The sequence below is a fragment of the Littorina saxatilis genome, linkage group LG1, assembly GCF_037325665.1.
Source record: "Littorina saxatilis isolate snail1 linkage group LG1, US_GU_Lsax_2.0, whole genome shotgun sequence".
Lineage (NCBI taxonomy): Eukaryota > Metazoa > Mollusca > Gastropoda > Littorinimorpha > Littorinidae > Littorina > Littorina saxatilis.
Genome location: NC_090245.1, coordinates 85337534 through 85362297, shown reverse-complemented (window position 1 = coordinate 85362297; position 24764 = coordinate 85337534). Strand labels below are relative to the sequence as shown.

General features: G+C 41.1%; 1 protein-coding gene across 1 annotated transcript; it reads left to right on the top strand.

Moving 5' to 3' along the window:
- Positions 1–7848: 7848 nt before the first annotated feature.
- LOC138982346 (uncharacterized) lies at positions 7849–16894 on the top strand. The gene is made up of 2 exons (XM_070355600.1): positions 7849–7991; positions 10161–16894. The coding sequence occupies exon 2, from the start codon at positions 10264–10266 to the stop codon at positions 11515–11517; it is 1254 nt and encodes a 417-aa protein (XP_070211701.1). The 5' UTR covers positions 7849–7991; positions 10161–10263; the 3' UTR covers positions 11518–16894.
- Positions 16895–24764: the final 7870 nt, after the last annotated feature.

The following is a 24764-nucleotide window of genomic DNA, read 5'->3' as shown; positions in this document are numbered from 1 at the left end:
GCGCAAGAAGTTGAAGATGCCTTTCAGGAACAGAAGCTGGTCTTCGTCACCTGGATAGATCTTCAGAAGGCCTTTGACAAGGTCTGGAAAGATGGACTCCTTGTAAAACTGCTGAGGAAAGGCGTGTCCAGCAACATGTACCAGTGGATTCGCTCTTACCTCTATAACCGCAGGGCAAGAGTTAACGTCGACCAGACCAAAAGCAAGAAGTTCCTCCTTCGTCATGGCGTCCCTCAGGGCGGAGTCCTCTCCCCCACACTCTTCCTTCTCTTCATCGACGATCTGGTGTCTGAGATGGCCAAGGGGATCAAAGCTGCTCTCTACGCAGACGACCTTGTGATCTGGTGCAAGGAGGAGCACGCAAGTACTGCCACCTACAGAATGCAGCAAGCGGCAGATAGGCTGAACGCATGGGCAGAAGATTGGTGCGTCTCCATCAACAAGGAGAAATCCTCCACCACCCTATTCACACTGTCGCCAAAGCAGAAAGCCGGAACCATTAGGCTTGGTGGAACTCCTCTGAGAGAGGATGAAGAAGCAACATACCTTGGTGTCACCTTTGATAGACGGCAGACCTGGAAACCACACATTGCACAGGCAGAGACGAAGGCCCGGCGCAAGCTAGCCATACTCAGGAAGCTGGCAGGTACCACCTGGGGAGCGAACGAGAAGATACTGAAGACAGTATACCAGGGAACAATCAGACCCCACCTCGAGTACGGCTCCACAGCGTGGTCAACCTCAGCCAAGACAAACCTGCAGACCCTTGACCGTGTGCAAAACCAGGCCCTCCGACTCATCACCGGTGCAATGAAATCCACGCCCATCAAGGAAATGGAGAAGCTTACCACCATCCAACCCCTCTGTCAGAGAAGAGAAGCCAAGACTATGGTACAGGCCGAGAAGCTCAAGTGCCTACCCGACCACCCCATGAAGCACAGACTGAGCAACCTCACCAAGAACCGGCTTAAACGGAGCAGTTTTGTACACGAGAGCAAGAGACTTTCTCGACAGTACAGGGAAGTCCTTCCACAGAACACTCTACCTCTGACTCAAGAAGAAGAGGAAACCCCCAAGGCAACAGAGAAACCAGGCATCCAGATCTGCACCAGTGTTCCACATGTTACCTCAGGAGAAGATCAGAATGACACAGCTCGACAGGCACTCACCTTAGCCCTGATCGACGAACAGTACCCAAAAGAGGCGTGGATCCATGTATACACCGATGGATCAGCAACTAACGCCGTGCTCAATGGAGGTGCAGGCATTCTCATCCAGTTCCCTGGGGGACATACAGCTACATCCAGCGTTGCCACTGGCAAACACTGCACAAACTATAAAGCAGAAGCAGAAGCTCTCATGCAGGCCGCCTCCTTCGTTCAGGACTCCGCAGACCCTTGCTACCAAGTTGTTTTCCTCTCGGACGCCCTTTCAGTCCTTCAGGCCCTAGAGAACGACAAACTCCCACAGCTGGCCAAAGCATTACAGATGGTCAGACAAACCAGAAGAGTTGTCCTCCAGTGGATACCAGCACACTGTGGGATACCAGGAAATGAAAGGGCAGATGAGCTGGCAAAAGAAGGAGCCGTGGAAGACCAACCTGAAAACAGTGTCAGCTTTAGTGAGCAGAAGACAATCATCAAAGCATTGATGAGGCCAAGGACAAACAGAGATGACTACCACACAATGTCCAGAGAGCAGCAAGTCAACCTCATCAGGCTGCGTACTGGCCACAACAGGCTCAATGCTCACATGAACCGAAAGTTCAAACTGGCGCCATCACCAACCTGTGCCTGCGGTCAAGAGGACCAAACAGCGGAACACATCTTACAGCGATGTCCCTTACTAGATGAGGAACGAAAAGAAGTGTGGCCGTCACCAACTCCCTTGCAGACCAAACTATACGGCAGTCGACAGGAGTTGGAGAAAACGACAACATTTATCACCAGTGCTGGACTGATTGTGTAACCTCTGCGAACGCCAAGAAGAAGAAGAAGAAGAAGAAGTGAACAAGAAACAATTAACAAGTGGCTCTATCCCATCTCCCCCCTTTCCCCGTCACGATATAACCTTGAACGGTTGAAAACGACATTAAACACAAAAGAAAAGAAAAAAGAAAATGATCACTTCTTCGAAAGCGGCGTATGGCTGCCTAAATGGCGGGGTAAAAACGGTCATACACGTAAAAATCCACTCGTGCCAAAACACGAGTGTACGTGGGAGTTTCAGCCCACGAACGCAGAAGAAGAAGAAGATCACTGGGCAACTTTCTTGACTAGTGAGCACACACACATACACACAAGGGGGTAGACCTACTTAGAGTTGGGGAAAAAAATGCTTTTTTTGAGAACCTACTATAGTGTGGCATCATTAGAAAGCTAAATTTATCTCTCTATTTTCATTTACAGTTTGAATGTTCAATCAATTCCAATCCAAACTGGAGATGTGAGGGTTCTAAGCAGGTGTGTATCTACCATGAAAACCCCAAATCCGGTCCCATTTTACTCTTTATTTCATTGCACACTAAAACCTAACTAATTTTAGCATGCAGATTTTCTCCGCAGAGTGTTATTACACCACAGTTTTCTCAGTTTTCATGCTAGAGCCTTGTAATTTGTACTGGAAATAGATGTTAGCCATAGCTGGATCCTAAACTAGCCAAATTGTAATCAAACAGACAGATAAAAAATATCATAAATTATAGTAATTAAGGCGATTTTTTTATATTTTTAAAAATTAAATTGTGTACATGGCGTTTACTGGTAATAAGCCACACACCTGCTTTTCCCTAGTTCAGACTCCAGGTAAACTTGTTTTTCATCACTTTTCCAAAGTACAGCTTTTAGGGATAAGAAGTGTAAGAAATATTGTGTAAAAAGTGATACCAACATTTTTTTTTCTCACAAAATGTTAGTATTATCTAATTATTTATTTTTTCTCATGTTTGTGAAAATCTATCAGCTAACCAATTATTTTCCTGAAAAGCTACATAACTGACATAGATGCCCACCAAATCCAATCAAAATCCACTCTGATGTTACTATGTAGCAAAAATAAACAACAATACACCCAACTCTATGTAGGTCTACCTCAGTGCAGATTCTAAATTCAATCAATCAATCAATGAGGCTTAGGCCAACAAAAAAAATAGGTCTGTTTACGGTAACATAGGGTGAAAAAATAGGGTCGGTAGGTCGGCTTTTTTTTTCATTTGGTTTTTTTTTTTTCATTTTTTTTTTCTCCCCTCTCTATGATGTTTCACAGTTCATTTCTTCTCATCAATCCCTGTTTTTGCCCAACATAACTATAAACAGTACTTTGAGCTTACCTCCCTTCTGTCGTCTGCTGTTTGAGCGCAAACAGCTCTATTTTGTGTGCGTTTTTTTTCGTTTTTTTCAGACGATCCAAAAAAAAGATTAGGGTCGGGCCTAAAAACTAGGGTCGGTCGGGTTACCGTAAACAGACCTATTTTTTTTTTGGCCTTATATCGCGCATATTCCGTGGGTACAGTTCTAGGCGCTCTGCAGTGATGCCGTGTGAGATGACATTTTATACGGCCAGTAATTGCAGCCATTTCGGCGCATATTTACCTTTCACGGCCTATTATTCCAAGTCACACGGGTATAGGTAGACTTCTTCTTCTTCTGCGTTCGATGTTGATGGCCGTGCTAAATCCTCAGACCAGTGGCTGCCAGGAAGTCTGCAGTCTTGCGCAGTTCGTCGGCAGGACCCCAGAGTTTGGCTCCAACACTGGTCTCTTCTTGCCAGAACTTCTGGCGTATTGTCTCTAGATGGGGGCAGTTCTGGAGAATGTGCTCCGGAGTTTGCTCTTCCGAGCCACATTCACAGTGTGCGTACGTCATCCGCAAGGCCCAGTCTCTTGAGGTGTTTCTTCAGTCCACAGTGCCCTGTCCTTAGACGGAAAATGGTGGTTTGGCTTCTCTGGTCTAGTCAGTTTGTTGATGGGGTCTTCCTGTGGGTTGTAGTCTCCGTTTCTCTTTTTCCAGTTTTCTTTCTTCTTCCATTGTAGAAGAGTCTTGGCTTCTTTGTACGAGGTGGAGTTGTGTGGTTGGGGAAGTCTCGCACCTCCTTTTGCAATGCCGACATGAGCCGGTATCCACCTTGTTGTGTTGAGACAGGGTGCTGAGGCAGTTGTCGAGTTGCCTGGTGGGGAGGTCAGTGGGGCCAGACAGAAGGGACTGGAGGGCAGACAGGGAGTCAGTGAGGAGGACGATGTTTTGCCGACTGCGGTCTTCCCCTGCTGCGTGCTCTGCTGCAGTGATGAGGGCGTGATGTAGTTCGAGCTCAGGTCACCAGCTGGGACGGAGAGGGAGGTGGTGGTCCCGTTTGGGCGACGGATGTAGACGCCACTGCCTCCATTCCTTACGGCGTTCTCTGAGGAGCCGTCTGTGTAGACGTGAGTCCAGGTGCAATGTGGGTAGCGGTCCTGGATCATCTCCATGGCGAGGGCCTTCTGGACATGTGGTGACTGTTCGCCCTTTGCTGTCAGTCCTGGTACATCTGTTCTGACTTCATGGAAGCTCTTGCGTGGGGCCCAGACGTCTGAGACGAGTGTCTCACAGCAGCTGGGGTCAGCTTCCAGAGCTTCAGCATACTCCGTTTGGAGGTCCTTGACCTGATGTTTGAGGCTCTTTCGTTTCAGCCTGTTCTTGGTGCCCTTGTTGAGGTTTTGGTGAAGTTGGTGAGTGGTCAGTCTCTTCATCTTCTCTCCCTGGAGGACAGCTTTGTACTCTCGTCTGTCCTCGAGTGGTTCCAGGTCTGCTGTTTTTTAGGTAGACAATTATTAACTGTGCCTAAGCAATTTTTGCCAGGAAAGACCCTTTTGTCAATCGTGGGATCTTTAACGTGCACACCCAATGTAGTGTACACGGGGGGGAGTTCGGACACCGAAGAGAGTCTGCACACAAATTTGACTCTGAAATGAACTCACGCTGACAGCGGCCAACTGAATACAAATCCAGCGCGCTACCAACTGAGCTATATCCCCGCCCTATGAATTTAACACGCTAAAGTTCAAGATTACCATGGATATTTTTGCCCCAAAATTTAACAAGTCGCGTAAGGCAAAATTACTACATTTAGTCAAGCTGTGGAACTCACAGAATGAAACTGAACGTAGTCCGCCGCTAGTGCAAAAGGCAGTGAAAGTGACGAGCCTGTTTGGCGCGGTAGCGATTGCGCTGTGCTTCATAGCACGCTTTACTGTACCTCTCTTCGTTTTAACTTTCTGAACGTGTTTTTAATCCAAACATATCATATCTATATGTTTTTGGAATCAGGAACCGACAAGGAATACGTTTTTGAATCGATTTCGGAAATTTAATTTTGATCATAATTTTTATATTTTTAATTTTCAGAGCTTGTTTGTAATACAAATATAACATATGTATATGTTTTTGAATCAGAAAATGACGAAGAATAAGATGAAATTGTTTTTGGATCGTTTAATAAAAAAATAATTTTAATTACAAGTTTCTGATTTTTAATGACCAAACTCACTCATTAGTTTTTAAGCCACCCAGCTGAAATGCAATACCAAACCCCGGCCTTCGTCGAAGATTGCTTTGCCAAAATTTCAATCAATTTGATTGAAAAATGAGGGTGTGACAGTGCCGCCTCAACTTTTACAAAAAGCCGGATATGACGTCATCAAAGGTATTTATCGAAAAAAGGAAAAAAACGTCCGGGGATATCATACCCAGGAACTCTCATGTCAAATTTCATAAAGATCGGCCAAGTAGTTTAGTCTGAATCGCTCTACACACACACAGAGACAGACAGACACACATACACCACGACCCTCGTCTCGATTCCCCCCTCTATGTTAAAACATTTAGTCAAAACTTGACTAAATGTAACAAGTCGCGTAAGGCGAAAATACAACATTTAGTCAAGTAGCTGTCGAACTCACAGAATGAAACGGAACGCAATGCAACGCAGCAAGACCGTATACTCGTAGCATCGTCAGTCCACCGCTCATGGCAAAGGCAGTGAAATTGACAAGAAGAGCGGGGTAGTAGTTGCGCTAAGAAGGATAGCACGCTTTTCTGTACCTTCTTCTTCTTCTTCTTCTTCTTCTTCCATTTAACGCCCAGGGTCAACGTTCTGACTATTAGTGGCGCTTTGGAGGGTTGCGGAAGAAAATAAAATTTTGCAGGGAGAGGGGGGTGGGGGGGGGGGGGGGGGGGGCAGGACCACACAGCATTTTCAAGTCTCGGGCTAGGCCAAGCCGGCGGCCGGAGCGGTTGCAGGGGTTAAACCCCTGCCGGTGCTGCCCTAGCCTTCATCGACCCTACTTACTGGTGGCCTAGGGCAGGGTACAGGGTTTTGTTTATTTGTTTACAGGTGCTGGCAGTGGTGGGATGCGCTGGAGGTGAAGGCGGCTGCTGTCGCCGCGCTGACAACCTCCTCTGGTAGCTCATTCCACTCCCTGATGGTTCTGGGGAGGAAGCTGTTCAGTCTCGTATCGGTCTTGCTTGGGATCCTGTTGAAGGCTCTGGTGTTTGTTCTTGAGCTTCTTCTTGATCTGCTGGGAAGGTGTTGGAGCTCGTCGCAGTTGACCTTGACGAGGTTGTTGGTAATCTTGTACAGCATACACAGTCTGGACGTCCGTCTGCGTTGCTCAAGAGAGGGCCACTGGAGGGTCTGCAGCATCTCTCCGACACTTGAGGTGTTGCGATGTCGGTGGAGAACGTAGCGTGCTGCCCTGCGCTGTACGGCTTCGATCTTGGCGATGTTCTTCTGCGAGGAGGGGTCCCAGGCTGTGCATGCGTACTCCAGCAAAGGTCGCACTAGGGACTTGTAGGCCAGTTCTTTGGTGTGGACTGCTCCTATCTTGAGGTTCCTGCGAAGGAATCCAAGGGTCTGGTTGGCCTTCTTCACGATGGTGTCGATGTGAATATCCCACTTCAGGTCTGCTTGCACTGTCACTCCAAGGTATTTCGCGGAGGTGACATTCTCGAGGGCGTGTCCGTGCAGCGTATACTGGTGTGCGGAGGTCTTCTTCTTCTTACCTCTCTTCGTTTTAACTTTCTGAGCGTGTTTTTAATCCAAACATATCATATCTATATGTTTTTGGAGTCAGGAACCAACAAGGAATAAGATGAAAGTGTTTTTAAATTGATTTCGACAATTTAATTTTGAATTTTTTTTTATATATTTAATTTTCAGAGCTTGTTTTTAATCCAATATATAACATATTTATATGTTTTTGGAATCAGCAAATGATGGAGAATAAGATGAACGTAAATTTGGATCGTTTTATAAAAGAAATATTTTTTTTACAATGTTCAGATTTTTAATGACCAAAGTCATTAATTAATTTTTAAGCCACCACGCTGAAATGCAATACCGAAGTCTGGGCTTCGTCGAACAATACTTGACCAAAATATGAACCAATTTGGTTGAAAAATGAGGGCGTGACAGTGCCGCCTCAACTTTCACGAAAAGCCGGATATGACGTCATCAAAGACATTTATCAAAAAAATGAAAAAAACGTATGGGGATATCATACCCAGGAACTTTCATGTCAAATTTCATAAAGATCGGTCCAGTAGTTTGGTCTTAATCGCTCTACACGCACGCACACACACACACACATACACACACACATACACACACACATACACCACGACCCTCGTCTCGATTCCCCCCTCGATGTTAAAACATTTAGTCATAACTTGACTAAATGTAAAAAGCAGTGGTTAATACTAGTGTGAGATGTGAATAATCCATAACGCGTCACAACAAGTGTCGATCATGGTCGTCTGAGTGGTATTTTAAAAGAATCGGAAATTCCCGAATTGAGCTTATCGTCCTTACGTTAGTTTGTGTCTATTCTTGGACAGATCTTGGTGTGCAGTGTGTTAACCAGTTCTTGTGGGTCCATGCGATGATTCATCTACAGGATGGACGTCACAATTTTGAGTGTTGTATAGGATACAGTTCGTCGCTTTCTGCATGCTGGACAGGTTAGTAGTAATTCGATGAAAGTAGGCTACTATTAACTTGCATCTATGATAAAAGTGTGAACTTGAAAACAGGGAAGATCCCGGTCGTGAAGGCAGATACACCTCAGTGTTGGCTGACGTAAGCACACAGTCATAGATTATAATCGCTCTCTCTCTCTCTCTTTTTCTCTCTCTCTCTCTCTCACACACACACACACACACACACACACACACACACGTGACACACACACACACACACACACTGACGTAGATGACACCAAGGCCCAAAATAAGAGTACCAAGAGCAACAAAAACAATACCACTTTCTTAGAAATGTATTGCAACACAAATTAGTTCAGTGTTGACAAGAAGAGGGGCGGCCACTCGATCAGCACCTGTCAACCCTGTCGGGCGCAAAGTAAGAATCCGGGGCAGAGTTGGAATAATCGGGATTTCCCGAAACCTCTTTTGATTTCCAACAAAGCGCCGCATTTCCAGAAACGAGCTGCCTCGTTCTTGAAATGGCAACCCTTCGACTGGCACAAACAAGTATACCCTTTTCACAGGTCATGAACAAGGTATATGAAAAGGCAAGGTCTTATACGGGGGAAGTCTTGAATTGGGGGTGGGGGGTAGGGGTACACTCAGCGCATGCAGCTAGCAAGTCAGTGCTGCTGTCTCGATCAGGCTATTTTGAACACAATGATTTTTTTCTCAGAGTAGAGTGTTAGTTTGTTACAACAGGCTGAAATCATCTTTACTGAATTTGAATCAACATTTTGCAACAATCAATCACATCAATTAATATAGCGCACAGACTTGCACATTACGCTTCAAGAGCCTAGATTACCATGCAGGGACAAGAGCCTACTCAGTAAAGGGACGTGATGCTGTCTTTGCAGCCCAGAGAGACTGTGTGAGTTTAATATATAATCAGTTACGACTGAACAAAAAATTATTACAATCGGTAGTTACCAGTAATAAGTTATATTCAATTGGAACACTCTTGTTGTGGTTTTGTTGTTGTAAAATGTAAGATCTGAAACGTTAACAATATTACGTAAAATTGGTGCGTTTTGGTCGAGTGGGATGGATCGTTGAACTGTGTTGTTACAGCCCGCCGAAGTTATCAAAACGTTTTTGCTTTTTGTAATTCGGTTGGTTTGGTGCGTTATACAATGCATCTGCTTTTTCAAGACTAAGCATTGATCACTTTAAAACACAAGGATCATCATAGGCCATCATGACTTGTATCATTTTACATCGCATTCTAAGAAAGAGCAGAATTCTCACTATGCGCGCGGTACATTTCTAGAATCGCGTAGCGCAAAGTTGGAATTCCTACAATGGCGGCCATTGTTGGAATTCCAACAAAGCGCAGGTCATTTCCGGAAAAGCGCCGATGACGAGATGGGTCGCAACCACGGTCGCAACACACCTACTATCGCACACAACCCGGGTGTCACGAACTGAAACCTCTGCTGAACAATCCTTCTCATTGCGGTCAATGCGCATGCGCCAATCTTGGACTTAAAAATGCGACCCTTTGACCGAACGAACCATGGGTAAGGGTTAGGATTAGGCTAAGGTATAGGGTAAGGGTTAGGGTTATGTATGTCTCTGGGGTTAGGTTGTTCACGACCTGATTAATCTCCCCATGTTAGCGCATGCGCATTGACCGCAATGATAACGAATGTTCAGGCAGTTTTTAGTTCGTGACATCGGCGTCAGTTCTTTTTTCCGATCAATGTCTTTGATGACGTCATATCCGGCATTTACTGACAGTTGAGGCGGCACTGTCAGTGTCACGCCCTCATTTTTCGATCAAATAATTGATTGAAATTTTGGAGTCAAGCAATCTTCGACGAAGCCCGGACTTTGGTATTGCATTTGAGCTTGGCTCGGACTTGGAGGCTTAACAATTTTTTAACTTGAGCGTTTTGTACAATATTGCATTGGTTTGTATTTTATCTTGTTGTTCTGTGGTATATGGTATGGTATGGTGTGGTATGGTATGGAATGGTATGGTACGGTACATCTATTGCACATGCATTTTACAATAAGAACGACCTGTGAAAAATCTGAGCGGAACTGTCTGCGTCAGATGCACAGTATTACACAACAAAAGTTTGAAAATTATTTTTTTTAAAGGAATATAAAGTTAGTCAAAACTACCGCCTGTGTGTGCAGGAATCTGCTGGTGTGCCATATTGTGCAGACTTGAAGACCACCCCTGACAACTGATTTAAGTTGGAGCAACCAAGTCATTCGAGTCAACCAAGTCAACCGAGTCATGTCTAATACGGAGAAATATCGGCAGTTTATACACGATGGGCTTGTCCTCCATAGCGAGGATGAGCTACCTTCAGCACATTGCTTTTGTGAGTATGTGCAAAAACTGGACATTGGTGATGGCCAAAGGCCAGACATTCTGACGATGGAGAGTTTTTCCCATCCGGGGAAGACCATGGTTCAAAATTTGAACGATGCAATATCGAGTGCCAGGCTGATTTTTTGCACTGAAGAGTACTACCATGTAGATGCTATGGGCAACTTCTCTGGAGATGTTGCGATTATACATAAAATTCCTGACAGATTTATCAAGTTAAAAATTAAAGGTCAAAAACGTCCGTCCTGTGGAAGTTCTAGTCTACCAAGCTCGAGCTCTCTCCATGGACTACAACTTGGCCCAAACTGGGAAGTTGAAGAACACGCACACCAGAAGCTGCTAAAGCTTTTTTGCAACCAATTTCCAAGCAACAACGGCAGAGGTAAAATTGTCACCCAATTCAGTGGCCCAGTGCAGAGACAGCAAGGAGAAGGCATGCGCAGTCTTCCCTCGGATGATAATCTAGAAGTTATGAACCCGTCCATTTCTTCTACTAGCAGTCTGCAGTCTCTGGCTTCTCAAGACGAAACGGAACCGAAACTGCTTGCCGGAGACTACCACAGTGAGTCGTCGCAAGAACCTCAAGCACATGACAGCCTAAAGGGTCACAGCCTTGCTATGAGCGACTTGATGTATGACAACGGCGAGGAACTCGAAAGAAATGGAGAAGAGGTTTTCGAGAATGCTTCCGACAACCAGCGTCCCTGGCCAACTCCACCGCACTCCTCTGTCTCTCAAGGCCTACAGACCCAGGATGCAACCCAGCCACTCCAGCTGTCTGGCCCACAAGGCCTAAATCCGAACCAACAATCTATGTTTCCAGATCCTCCAGCCCTAAACCCTGGCCCATCGGGTCAAGATCCCAAGCCTTCTACAGAGAGTCTAACTTCTGTCGCTCAGCTTGCTGCAGGTTCTGCTGCTGCTAATTCCCCCGTGCAAGCAGTCAAAGATGAGAGCGCCAGAGCAGCCACAGTCACTGTGGCAAGTGGAAGGGATGGTAGGTGTTCGCCCGATGGAGCTTACGCCTCGCTTTCTCCCGGCAGGAATGATCTGCAATCACAGCCGATTCACCTAGCGGCAAATGCAGACAAAGACGAAGAAAAGAAAAAGATTGAAGAACAGATAAAACAGCTCCAACAAAAACTGCGGGACATGTAAAGTTCTACCAAAATAGCGTAACAGGCGCTTACGGGCCTCAAACTCTGACGGCAAGGCAAGTCAAGTCAAGTAAGAACTGTAGAGTGCGAAGACATACAAACCACACGAGTAGTGACTTTTACCTCTGCTGGAGATTTTGCATAATCTTGAAATGTTTCTGATGACTTGTATTTGCTTCTGTTAAAAAGTCTGTCCTTTCAAAGTAACCACTTGCACTAAAACTGATTTGGACACTATAAGTCAAGACCCGTTCGGTTTTATTATATGCCGGTAGCCTACTGATCTAGTCATTTAGTGACTGCTGTACAATAGCGGCTTACAATCATTGGGATCTGGCGTCGGAAGACTCCAAACAGCAGTTTGTGACACTCACACCGTTGAGAGTGCAGTTGTGTGCCGTATTAACAAATACTGCCCCCAGCTGCACGCAGCAAATTTTGCTGCATTAAGAGATTTGCTTTGAGTACTAGAACACTGCGTCTCCTGCTGTCAACGGTGGTTAGCTGGCTGGCAATGACACATTCAATGACCAGTGACGGCATCAAAAGTCTGACGATATTTTCTTTGAAACTGGGTTCCAGTCTGGATCTCTGGCACCATTTCACACTTTGTGTTACTTCTTGTGCAAATTCATGTCGGATTAAGCGAAATGCGGTACACCACGGAGACATTCTTTGTGGGACTAAGTTAAATGAGTTGCAGATGCCACTCCTTTCACTGATACGACTGAACGCTGCACACAGCAAAGTGAAGGCATGTTATTTCATTTTTCCTGCAGACAGCACAGCTGTGCTGCGCTTAGGCTTTATTAGTTGGTTTTGCTTTGTCTTTCAAATGCCTTTCAATATGAGACTCTTGTTTTCCCCTTGCTTTTTTGTGTTGAGGTTCAATACTTCATTTGTGAGCAGCAAACTTTGCAATTGCTTGCATAATGTGTTTTTATGTCAATGTTATTTATACATGTTTAACATGTCCTTTTCAAATCAGTGCTGGCACTTGATTATCAATCAATCAATCAATCAATGAGGCTTATATCGCGCATATTCCGTGGGTACAGTTCTAGGCGCTCTGCAGTGATGCCGTGTGAGATGAAATTTTATACGGCCAGTAGATTGCAGCCATTTCGGCGCATATTTACCTTTCGCGGCCTATTATTCCAAGTCACACGGGTATAGGTAGACAATTATTAACTGTGCCTAAGCAATTTTGCCAGGAAAGACCCTTTTGTCAATCGTGGGATCTTTAACGTGCACACCCAATGTAGTGTACACGGGGGGAGGGTTCGGACACCGAAGAGAGTCTGCACACAAAGTTGACTCTGAAATAAATTTCCGCCGAACCTGGTATCGAACTCACGCTGACAGCGGCCAACTGAATACAAATCCAGCGCGCTACCAACTGAGCTATATCCCCGTCCTGGTGATTGTGTAAATAAAAAGTTATTGTACAGGTGAAGAAAATAGTTATAAGAGTGAAATATATTGCTTATGCTTTACAACCATTTTCAGAGAATGGAGTACCTGTGAACCTGAAGAAACCGCCTTTCTATATTGCCATTATTGCTTATTCATTATTCTGTACAAACGTTTAATTTGTCACAAGGAACAGCAATTGCTTATTTACCTGCATCATCTTTCATGCTTGAAACCACATTTTGGGGCAAAACTGAGGCCCAAACAAATATGCAGTCAGACGTGATTTGAAATTATCTACGCTTTGGCTTATATAACGTTCACACTTTGCATCAAAACTGGCAAGCCTACAGTTCTGAACAGTGAAATAGTGTGTGCTTGAATTCTACTTTTATCCACTGTAAATGACAGCATGTAATTTTGAGATGTTTTGTGTAGGGTACAACACTTACTCAGATTTTCCATTTAACATTTGAGATATTTCAGACTTTTTTTAAAACTTTCTGTCACACTAGAAAAGGTACTATAATGTCTGTCTGCCTTTAAACAGTTACTAGCTGCTCCCACTTTCATTTATTTTTAGTGTCAGTCCAGAATCTTCCTCGTGATTATGAATAATATCTGTGATACATGAATGCTCTTAAAAACAAATACAATCATTTAAATGGTTCTCTCCAACATGTATCTTCTGTGGTGCAAAATATTGTTGTTGTGGTCTTTTTGGAGGAAATGAACCTTTAAGCAGACTTTTCCCTCTGTTGTTAGGTTACACTTATCAGTTGTTTTGTTTTCTGTTATATTTTATTTAAACACACACAATTTAACTAATTTTAAGCAAATTTTGAGCAAAACATTAATTGATTTTGATGCTGAATAGGTGAATATTTGTCTTTTCTTAATGATTAATAATATGTTGTTTTATGTTTCATGAAATGCTCTTCATTTGTATGCTTTCTAGACGCCATCTGTTTGTCTCCTTCTTATCCTTTTATGTAAGGTATGGCTCTTAAATGTTAGATACATATGTTTTTGAGGATGTATATTATTCTGAACAATGCGTTAATATTATGTGAACTTGGAAAGGCAAAAACTTGCATCGTTCCCGGATAGCCATATCAGTTGAAGGGACGTTAAAAAAAGAAAACCAACCAACCAATCGTAAATAATATGTCTAACAGTGATCAGTTATTTATGTCTCCATTTGAAAGAATTATGATCATTTGGCTAGTTTGGTATATTATTCTTCAGGAATTTCTTCCAGGAATTTCAGGCTGCTATCCCTGGTAATAGTTTGCAGTAAAAGTGTTGCTTTACCCTTTTTTCCCCTTGTAAATGTGTGTTAATCTTTTGCAAGTCCTTGTAAGACTTTTTTTTGTTGAACTTGGATTTCAACAGTGTGCCGATATGGGGGTTCCACTGTAGCTGTAAATGGAATTTTATTGAAATTCTGAGAGTGGATTATCTATGAGTCCTACAATAGCATCAAGCTGTTGTGCATTGTTTCTGAATATTTTTTTCAGCAAAAACAAACAAAATATGCATAAATGGTGTTTCTTTTGTGAGTAAGAGATCGATAAAGTTTGAAAATGCCAATGAAATAAATGCAATGAAAAACAATTGTAAATAGATATTTTAGGAATGGTTAATACCTGTGTTAATACTGAGTGAAGTATTACATGTATGTGGTCATTTGAATGGTTAACAATACTTGTACATGTTTATGTTTTATTTTATGACAATTTGAAATCTTTTGTTAGAAGATGTGAAACACTCTTCTGGAAGGAAACAAACCCAAAGCAAATGTATTGAAAAACATGGATTAAAGCAAGACCAATGTTACTATTATGATTGGATTTTAAAGGGGTAAGTAGAACGATTATTTTTTCTGTTTTTATAGTTTACATTATTTTAACATTTTATGAGTACAAGAGGTTTATGGAGATGTGGTGCTTTTGCAAGGCGTTACATGTATTATAATACATGTTAACATTGTAGAAAATTGAAGTATTTAATGATTATGAGAATGTCAGGAGGCAATATCAAGCAGTCGGTTCAGCTGTCAAGCGTAATAATGCTGTGACATGTTTTTGCTAGTTAATTTTTCTTAATGCATGAATCATGTAATGTGACCTTGATACATTGCGCATATGTGACTGTTTGGAGAAGGTGAATTTCCTGTTGTCCCATTCAATGGTAAAAGGACAAGTATAACAAACAATACAAGGTATACAAGTTCATGATGCAGTCCCTCAATCCTTTGACTTTGAGATAATCAGCTGTGGAAGGAGGGGTACAAATGAAAATAAAAAAAGTATAATTTATTCTTTATTTATAGACCATCAAGTCCAGTATTTTTAAGATTAGGGGTGTGTACAAAATATAGCAATAAACTGTTTAAGATGTGCATAACAGCAGTTACCTTTTGATGAATAGGACGAAGCAGAAGATGACAAACATATGGGTTTTTTTCCCCTTTGGATCAAAAGAGGGGATATGAAGTTTATTTCCATTTCTTTTCTTGGCCCCCACCTCCCCCCCCCACCCCCAACCACCACCACCTCCTCTTCTCACAAACAGCTGTTTTGTCTCAGTTAAGTTTCTCCTGGTCAAGGAAGTGATGGGAATACAAGTTTTATCTGTTTACTTTTTGAGAATACTTGTCCGTGGGACAATACGGATCTACTGGACGTCAATGGAATCTGAAGAAATGTTTGCATTAAAGGGTTGACCATCATTGTGATGTCTGGTGTAGGGTCCCTGCATGTCTATGTGTCCTTGTGAAATTTGAAATTATTTGTAAGACATGCTTGAGTTTGTGGGATTTATTGGAATATTTCTTGGACAAGCAATTATAAATGTTACCGATTAACGTTTATCTTTATGTAAATGGATTTCGTTTATAGTTAATGAATGCACTCAAAGTGGAGTAAAGTAAAGTGTTTCAGCTTCATTAATGTTTTCCCTGCATACCAAACCCTGGGGACCTTTGACGACATCCGGAAACCTATTCACTTTGTCAACCTACCCGGACTGGAGATTTAGTATCGCCATCAACAACGAACGCTGAAGAAGAAGCTTCATCAAATTTAAGAAATGTGTTGTTTATTGCTTGAGTCAGCGACTCCGTTTCTTCCTGAAATGATACTAAAAACAAGATTTGGCAGAAAGTTTTTCACATTTTTGGAACATGAAAAAAATGTTCTCCTGATTGCGTAACGGTAACATTGTAATTTTTTTTAGCTGGCACAAAAGTTTTTTGAAATGATGTATTATTTGGCCTTTATTTTTCCTATTAATATTATGGTAAATGTGCCAGTGCATCTAGGCATTGTCTGCGCCGCAACTTTAAACAAACAACTCTGTTGGAGACTGCTGTTTAAAACCCTTTTTTTGGGGGGGGACAAAAAGGTTAATTGATCAGGGCCGGACTAAGCTAAGAGGAGGGGTGGTTTCCAGTGGTGGTCCAGGGGGATGATCCCCCTGGCGGGGGTCAGGGGGAGAAGCCCCCTGAAGCTGATGGGTAGGTCATATTCTGAGATAGGAAAATGGTCGCTCCTTGCATGAAACGGCATAAAATAAACAAGAATAAAAAATGTTTTAAATAAGTGAGGTACATGTTTAGGCTAGGGGGGGGGGGGGGTTGCGCAACCCCCATAACCCCCCCCCCCCCGGTAGTCCGGCCCTGTTGATTGATTGATATTCAAAATATATTACTTTTTTTTAAAAGTTTTATTCAACATTAGTGATAACTTATAACTCTTAGTGAAAAATAATTACGAAGCATTCAGATAAACTATTAAGACTGAGGATAGTTCTGGCAAAAATGATTGACATAAAATCTGACAAGTGACAGACTGCAAGCTGCTAACTATTTTTGGAAGAGTTACAACAACTAAGTGTAGCGTTCACCTCATGTCTGCTATTGTATTATTGCAAGGAAAGTGAAATAAAGACTTGAAAGTGTGTGTGTGTGTGTGTGTGTGTGAGGGGGAGGGAGAGAGAAAGAGAGAGAATGTGTGAGGGTCCGAGAGGGGGAGAGAATGTGCGTGTGTTTGTGTGTGCGCACGAGTGTGTGTGTCTGAATATAGAAGTGACTATATTTTCTTCTGGCGTGGCTGCAGTAGTGAGGTACGCAGATCAGCAAGTCACAGTGTCGGTCTTAGGAAATCTCACCTAGTGAGTAAGTATACATTATTAGCACCAGTGTCTGCAGTGACCATATCTTACGAGCTATCAGCTACTACTGAGCAGGAACACATGTCCCACAATAAAAAACGCTCGCGCTGGACCCGAACTCTTCAGACATTCACACACACACACACACACACACACACACACACACACACACACACACACACACACTCTCTCTCTCCCTCACTCCCTCCCTCTCTCTTTCTTTCTTACACACACACACACACACACACACACACACACACACACACACACACACACACGAGTACAGACTCATGCACACACACACACACACACACATTCACACACAAACACACACACACACACAAACAGTAACACTAACACATGTGCACAAAATGAATCGAACCCGGATCACTTTGGCCATAGACTCTCTCGTGCTCTCTGTCTCTCTTTCACCGAGACCAAACCCTGCATTGTAATTTCTTTGCCGAGACCATTTCCCCACCCTGTCTGGCTTGCACTGAAATCATGCTTTTCTCGTCACTGCGTGACGTGTTCGCCGTCCAAGTCTTCCCTTTAGTTCAGGCTGTTCGCAAAGCGACCAGCCTCCCACCGCAAAAACTCCCTCCGTTAAGAGTGGCTTTTGTGATTTATTTCGCATTTAGGTCCCAGGTAACATTATGAAGCTTTAATACGATCAATCGGACCTATTATCAAGTTAGTGTATCAACTTTTGAACGAACTGCGCCCAGTAGTTTCCTAGCAATAAGCTGTTAAGTCGAGACGAACAGACAGACACACAATTAAAGTCTGCAGGACCCTAGTACTGCGTACTCGGGGATAATCCGTGCCCATATATGCCCAACAATGACAAACCAGAAGCCGGATGTAAAAAGTAAGGTTAATATACACTGACACCTCGCCCCCCCCCCCCCCCCCCCCCCGTCTTTTTACATTTAGTCAAGTTTTGACTAAATGTTTTAGCATAGAGGGGGAATCAAGACGAGGGTCGTGGTGCATGTGTGTCTGTGTGTGTGTCTGTCTGTGCGTGTGTGTGTGTAGAGCGATTCAGACTAAACTACTGGACCGATCTTTATGAAATTTGACATGAGAGTTCCTGGAAATGATATCCCCGGACGTTTTTTTCATATTTTCAATAAATATCTTTGATGACGTCATATTCGGCTTTTTGTAAAAGTTGAGGCGGCACTGTCACACCCTCATTTTTCAATCAAATTGATTGAAATTTTGGCAAACCGATCTTCGACAAAGGCCGGACTTTGGTATTGCATTTCAGCTTCGTGGCTTAAAAACTAATGAATGAGTTTGGTCATTAAAAAACGGAAACTTGTAATTAAAATTATATTTTTATTAAACGATCCAAAAACAATTTCATCTTATTTTTCGTCATTTTCTGATTCCAAAAACATATACATATGTTATATTTGGATTACAAACAAGCTCTGAAAATTAAAAATATAAAAATTATGATTAAAATTAATTTTCCGAAATCGATTTAAAAACAATTTCATCTTATTTCTTGTCGGTCCCTGATTCCAAAAACATATAGATATGATATGTTTGGATTAAAAACAAACTCAGTAAGCTCAAAAGAATAGACATACAGAAAAGCGTGTTATCCTGCTCAGCGCGACCACTACCGCACTATTCTGCATGGCTTGTCGATTTCACTGCCTTTGCCACGAGCGGTGGACTGACGAAACTACGAGTAAAAATGGGGAAAAAATGCAGTGCGTTCAGTTTCATTCTGTGAGTTCGACAGCTTCACTAAATGTTGTTATTTCGCCTTACGCGACTTGTTTTTTATATGAAGACCCTGTTTACTAAGAGTTTCTGTTCTATTTGATGAGTACCTCCCTTTTAAAAAGGGGGTTCCACTGATCTTTCGTATCTTTTGTCCTTGGGGGGAAAAATAAGCAAGTCGGCCTTGCCATCACACACGCTGGAGTGAAGTGCTTGGAATGCATGGCACCAGCAAGAGTGCTTTTATGAAAAGCCTCTATTCTCCGCTCAAGAACTTGTGCTGCACTGACATATATATAATCATCTTCCGTTTACCAACCCCTCAAAAGACGTCATGGATGTACAATCGCTCCACTGATGAATCGTCATCGAACAAGTCTTAAAAAGGAAGAGTAGGCAAGAGGGTGACACAGATAAATGTATGCTTGATTCGTCGAAAAGGCCTAAACTTGATCATATTATTTTGCCCGGACTTAAAGTAAGGGTTTTTGGCTGGGTGGGCACATTTGATAAATTCCGAGAATCCGGGCAAATATTTTATGATGTATAGTTTCCACGTTAGTTTCTTTGATCAGAACACTGGACTTTGTCCTTTGATTAGTCACTATCATTACCAATTTACAAATAGTGGTCATTTGACGTACATTGTGTCATTGTACGATGAGCACCAAACGAAGCGTACGTATTCGACTTTTTAACTAACAGGCTAGGCGAATGTTTACATACTCAAGTCGTGTTCTAGCAGTAGTGCTTATATCTGGTGCAGAGCTCTCTAAACGCGGAGTCTCTTCTTTGCGCCGCTTGCCGTTCTATATGATTTAATTTAAAGCCTTAAATACAAAAAAAATTCCCGCATTACAACGTAGTCATTTATAGGTCATAACCTATTCAACATTATTGCAAGTGCCGGTTTAGACTCAAAAAGCACTTCTACATAATTATGGTACATATCTTTTAAATTTCGTGTTTCAACTGCGTATCATCTTACTAGTTTAAAAAAAAAGAAAACTTGACCACCAAGTCGCGTGAAGCGATATGAAAACATTTAGTCACTTGGTCGGCCTAAAAAAAGTCAACACTGTAAACCCGGGATTAATCATTATCAAGACTAACAAGGCTTGGCTAAGCAAAACCCAAAGATCGAGACGGGTCGAGCCGGTCAGTTTTGGCGGGACATCAAAACGGCACTTACAGGACCTGATTTGCAGAAACCGATTTCCCTTTATTTTGCGCACATTTCTAGAGCAAAAATGACATATCTATATATATTTTTGGATTTATGGAATTATATAGAATATATTGGAGCACATTTTTAAAGTTAACATGACATATCTATTTTTTTGTGATCCCGTGAATGATAAAGAATACAATCCAATCATTTTTGAATGTTGAGAATTTTAATGACCAAACTCTTTTAATATTGACTTGGAAGCTTAAAAGTCAATAGTAAATGAGTTTGGTCATTAAAATTCTGAAAATTCTAAAATGATTCCATTGTATTCTTTATCATTCACTGGATCAAAAAAATAATAGATAATATGTCATGTTAACACACAAAGACGTGCACCACCACCCTCGTCTCGATTCCCAGTCTATGTTAAAATATTTAGTCAATACCTGACTAAATGTTAAAAAAACAAAACAAAAAACGTTTAATAAAATATGCATAGACTAACAATACTTTTTCTGTATTTTTATAACATAAGCTAATATACCCTTGATATTTCCTTCAGTAAAGTGTTATCTGTCCCCAACAGCAAGAAGTGCAACGTTTTATAGCGACTATCATACGAAAGTTGTTGGACAGACTTGGGTGAATACTAAGGATACATTGAATAAGGAGATGAAAGACGAACATTATTTTCTCAGGTGAAAGGAAGGAGAAGGTGAATGACCCACTCAATGAACCAGTAAATGACAGTCAGAATGATATGGATGTTTTTAGTGGCGGACATAGTATTATGTGTGGTGCTGAAAGGGAGAGACATAAAAACGCGCCGTGCACAGAAAGTGTGTCACACAGCCAGCAATGCGCGGCTGGGCATAGTGGGCCAGTCCCACTACGGCGACAGGGAGAAACAAGCAAAGACGTAAACTGAAGAAAACATGATTGCGCGTGTGTGTGTGTGAGGAAAAAGAATGCTGTGAAGGCGTGCGGGTCAATGTTGAAAACGCACTTCACATGAATGACTGAGAGTCTTGTAAAAACAATGTTGAATGTGTTGATTTATTGCATGTTTGTTGTAATGCATCTGCCATTTGTGATGCTAATAATAACACATGGAAGAAGAACAATAATTAAATGTTACTGCAACTAATTGTGTGTATGATCGGGAACAGGCGCATGACGCTAGTCCTATACGAGCTGATATTGTGTGTGACCAGGGACAGGTACATGATGTAAATATTTTTTTAAAATTATAGTGTTGTGTGTGATTACAAAGGATCCGAGCTATCGTGCATTGCGTTGAATGTTGGTGACGTATTATCTAAAATAAAACACCCAGATTTTCTTAAGCTAATTTGTAAATATATGATAGTATTGCCTTATCCGAGAGTAAGTTTGATGATATTGACACAGTTGATGTTCCGGGTTATGTGTCCCTCTATAAAAACAGAAGCAAGATTAAACGTAATTCAGGAGGAATTTTGTTGTTAGTCAAGGATGATATTGTACAGTTTATCCCCGAGTACGCTAGTACTAGGGTCCAGCAGACTTTAATTGTCTGTGTGTGTGTGTGTCTCGACTTAACAGCTTATTGCTGGGAAACTACTGGGCGCAGTTCGTTCAAAAGTTGATACGCTAACTTGATAATAGGTCCGATTGATCGTATTAAAACTTCATAATGTTACCTGGGACCTAAATGCGAAATAAACCACAAAAAAACGACTTGCTGTTGGGGACAGATAACACTTTACTGAAGGAAATATCAAGGGTATATTAGCTTATGTTATAAAAATACAGAAAAAGTATTGTTAGTCTATGCATATTTTATTAAACGTTTTTTGTTTTGTTTTTTTAACATTTAGTCAGGTATTGACTAAATATTTTAACATAGACTGGGAATCGAGACGAGGGTGGTGGTGCACGTCTGTGTGTGTTAACATGACATATTATCTATTATTTTTTTGATCCAGTGAATGATATTTTGATGATTATTCAGTCATTGGTGAAGAACAAGCCAGTTTTCGAGCAGGTCATTCAACCCTCGACCACATTTTTACTTTACATAGTATTATTGATTACTTTCTATCAAAGAGAAACTGATAATATTGTCTTTTTATTGATTATGAAAAAGCATTTGATTACGTAAAAAGAGCTTTTCTTTGGAAGAAAATGTTTGATGTTGGTATGAATGGGCGAATGCTAAATATTATTCATAATTTGTATAGTAAGGCCAAGTCATGAGTTTTGGTAGGTAACCAAAAGTCAGATTTCTTTCAATGTTTTACCGGTGTCCATCAAGGGGAAAACTTGTCACCTGCATTGTTTGCTGTGTATTTAAATGATTTACAAGCTTATATGTTTGATAAAACTGAACATCTCCCTACTATTGAAAGAGAGGTTGCTATGTTGGACTTACAACCAGATGATGCTTAGCTGATGTTTAAAATGTTTATTTCATTATATGCAGATGATACAACTATTTAAGCAGAATCCCTAGAAGCATTACAAAACACGCTTAATGTGTTGTCCGAATACTCCGATCAGTGGAATTTGCGGGTTAACGCAAAAAAAAAACCGTAAATAGTTGTTTGTTTTCGAAGGTAAAATACGAAAATTGCCATTATTTGAATATATAGATAAATTAGTTGAGGTCGTTTTTGGTTTTCAATATTTGGGTTTCTTTTTTTTAACTATAATAATAAGTTTAATAAAACACAAAAGTTGTTATATGACAAGGCCTCTCGAGCAATGTTTAGTTTGTTAAAGAAGTGTAGAAAATTGTCGTTGTCGATAGATATTCAAATTGAATTGTTTGATAGAATAGTTGCACCGATTATGTTATATGGCTGTAAAGTATGGGGTCCACATTTGGTAAATTTAGCAACAAAATTGCAGCTTCGTTTTTATAAGATTATTTTGAAATTGAGAAAGTCGACCACAACGTGTATGGTATTAGGTGAATTAGGCAAATTTCCACTAGATGTCCTAGTTAAAAATAGAATATTTAGTTTTTGGTTTAAATTGGTGGATTGTATTAATAGTAATAAGTTTTCAAATGTATTGTACCGTTTTTTGCATCGCCTCTATGTAAATAACATATATGAAGCACCCTATTTAAAACATGTTGAAACAACTTTAAATTCTCTTGGTCTTGATGGTTTTTGTTACGATGTTCCGAAAAATGGTTTAAATTGAAAATGTTGCAATGCCTAAAAGATCAATATATACAATCGTGGTTTTCGGAATTAAATGAAAAAGAAACTTGTTTGAATTATAGATTGTTTAAAAATACATTTATATTTGAAAATTATTTGAACATTTTACCCAATAACCTAGCACTCTCTTTTTTACGTTTTAGAACATTACATCATAAATTGCCAATACAGAAGAAAGAATATGTGTTAAATGTCAGTCTGGAGAACTCGGAGATGAATTTCATTATATATTACAGTGTAATGTTTTTGAAAATTTGAGGAAAAAGTTGTTACCATTGTATTTTCGTAGAAATTCAAATGCAGTGAAAATTAAACATTTATTTCAATTAACAAAAAAACGAAAGTTATTGAATTTGATATATTCTATTAAGAATATTTTGAAAGAGTTCTGATTATTTGATCACGTTTTTTTATAAAAAAAAAACAACAACCGAAAACAGAAACAAATACAGTCCTGTAAAACAAAATTATGATTACAACTATTTATTCATAAATTAACCTTGATTTATTTTCGGTTAATTTGAAGTGTTGTGTCTCATTAATACATATCTTTTTGTCGTGTTTATTGCAATTTTTTTAAAAGAATTCATGAAACCCTAGGTTTAAACAAAAAATGCCTTGCCTTGCCTTGACTTGACTTGACTTGACTTGACTTGACTTGACGAGTTCTTTTCGAGCTAACTGCCGCGATTTTGTAAGTTTTAAGCGTTCTGTAGACGGGAGCTATAGCCTAGCTTTAATGTTGTCTTATAGTTAGAACTCTTCAGCGCTGGTATGGTAGATAACATATTAATCAGCGAGCAAGCTATACCATACAAGATTTACTGTATGCAATGCAAACAGCTGGTACTAAAATTTTGCGTTTTTCATCGCAAGACCCACTATAACGAACATCACCCCCGCCCCCTACCCCCAATCCGACTATTCAGCAAACATAGTGACACCTACGCCGCACTGCATGGACACAGCATCTTTGCTAGACGCAGCGGCTGAAAAAAAATTTACGTGATGTGAACAAGCTTGAAAACGTAACTGACGAACGCTGTTCCTCAGTTTTTGTGACATTCGTGCTTAAAAGCAAACAACGACTGAGCAACAACCAACCTACTAGCCAATCACCCCCCCCCCCCCCCCCGAAAACCCCGAGAAAAAAAAACGAAAAAAAAACCCTACCAAAAAAACACAACGACAAACAAACAAACAAACAAACAAACAAACAAACAATGTGATTCAATTAATAACCGGTATTGCGCATTCAAGGAGCGTGATTAGAAGGCTTGATATTGAGAGATAAAATTGACTTGGAACGCTGAACTTAGAGATATCACTTAGCATGTGTCGCTGAATGGTTTGGTAATTTTTACATCATAGTAGCGGGCAACATTCTATTAAAAAACAACAACAACTAAGAGTTACTGAGCTCAGTAATCACTACCAACCACAGAATATCTGCTCAGGGTCATCTCAAGACAATTGCCTATTGTCTCTTAACATTCATGTTATCAAAATATTAAAAACAAAAACAAACAAACAAAC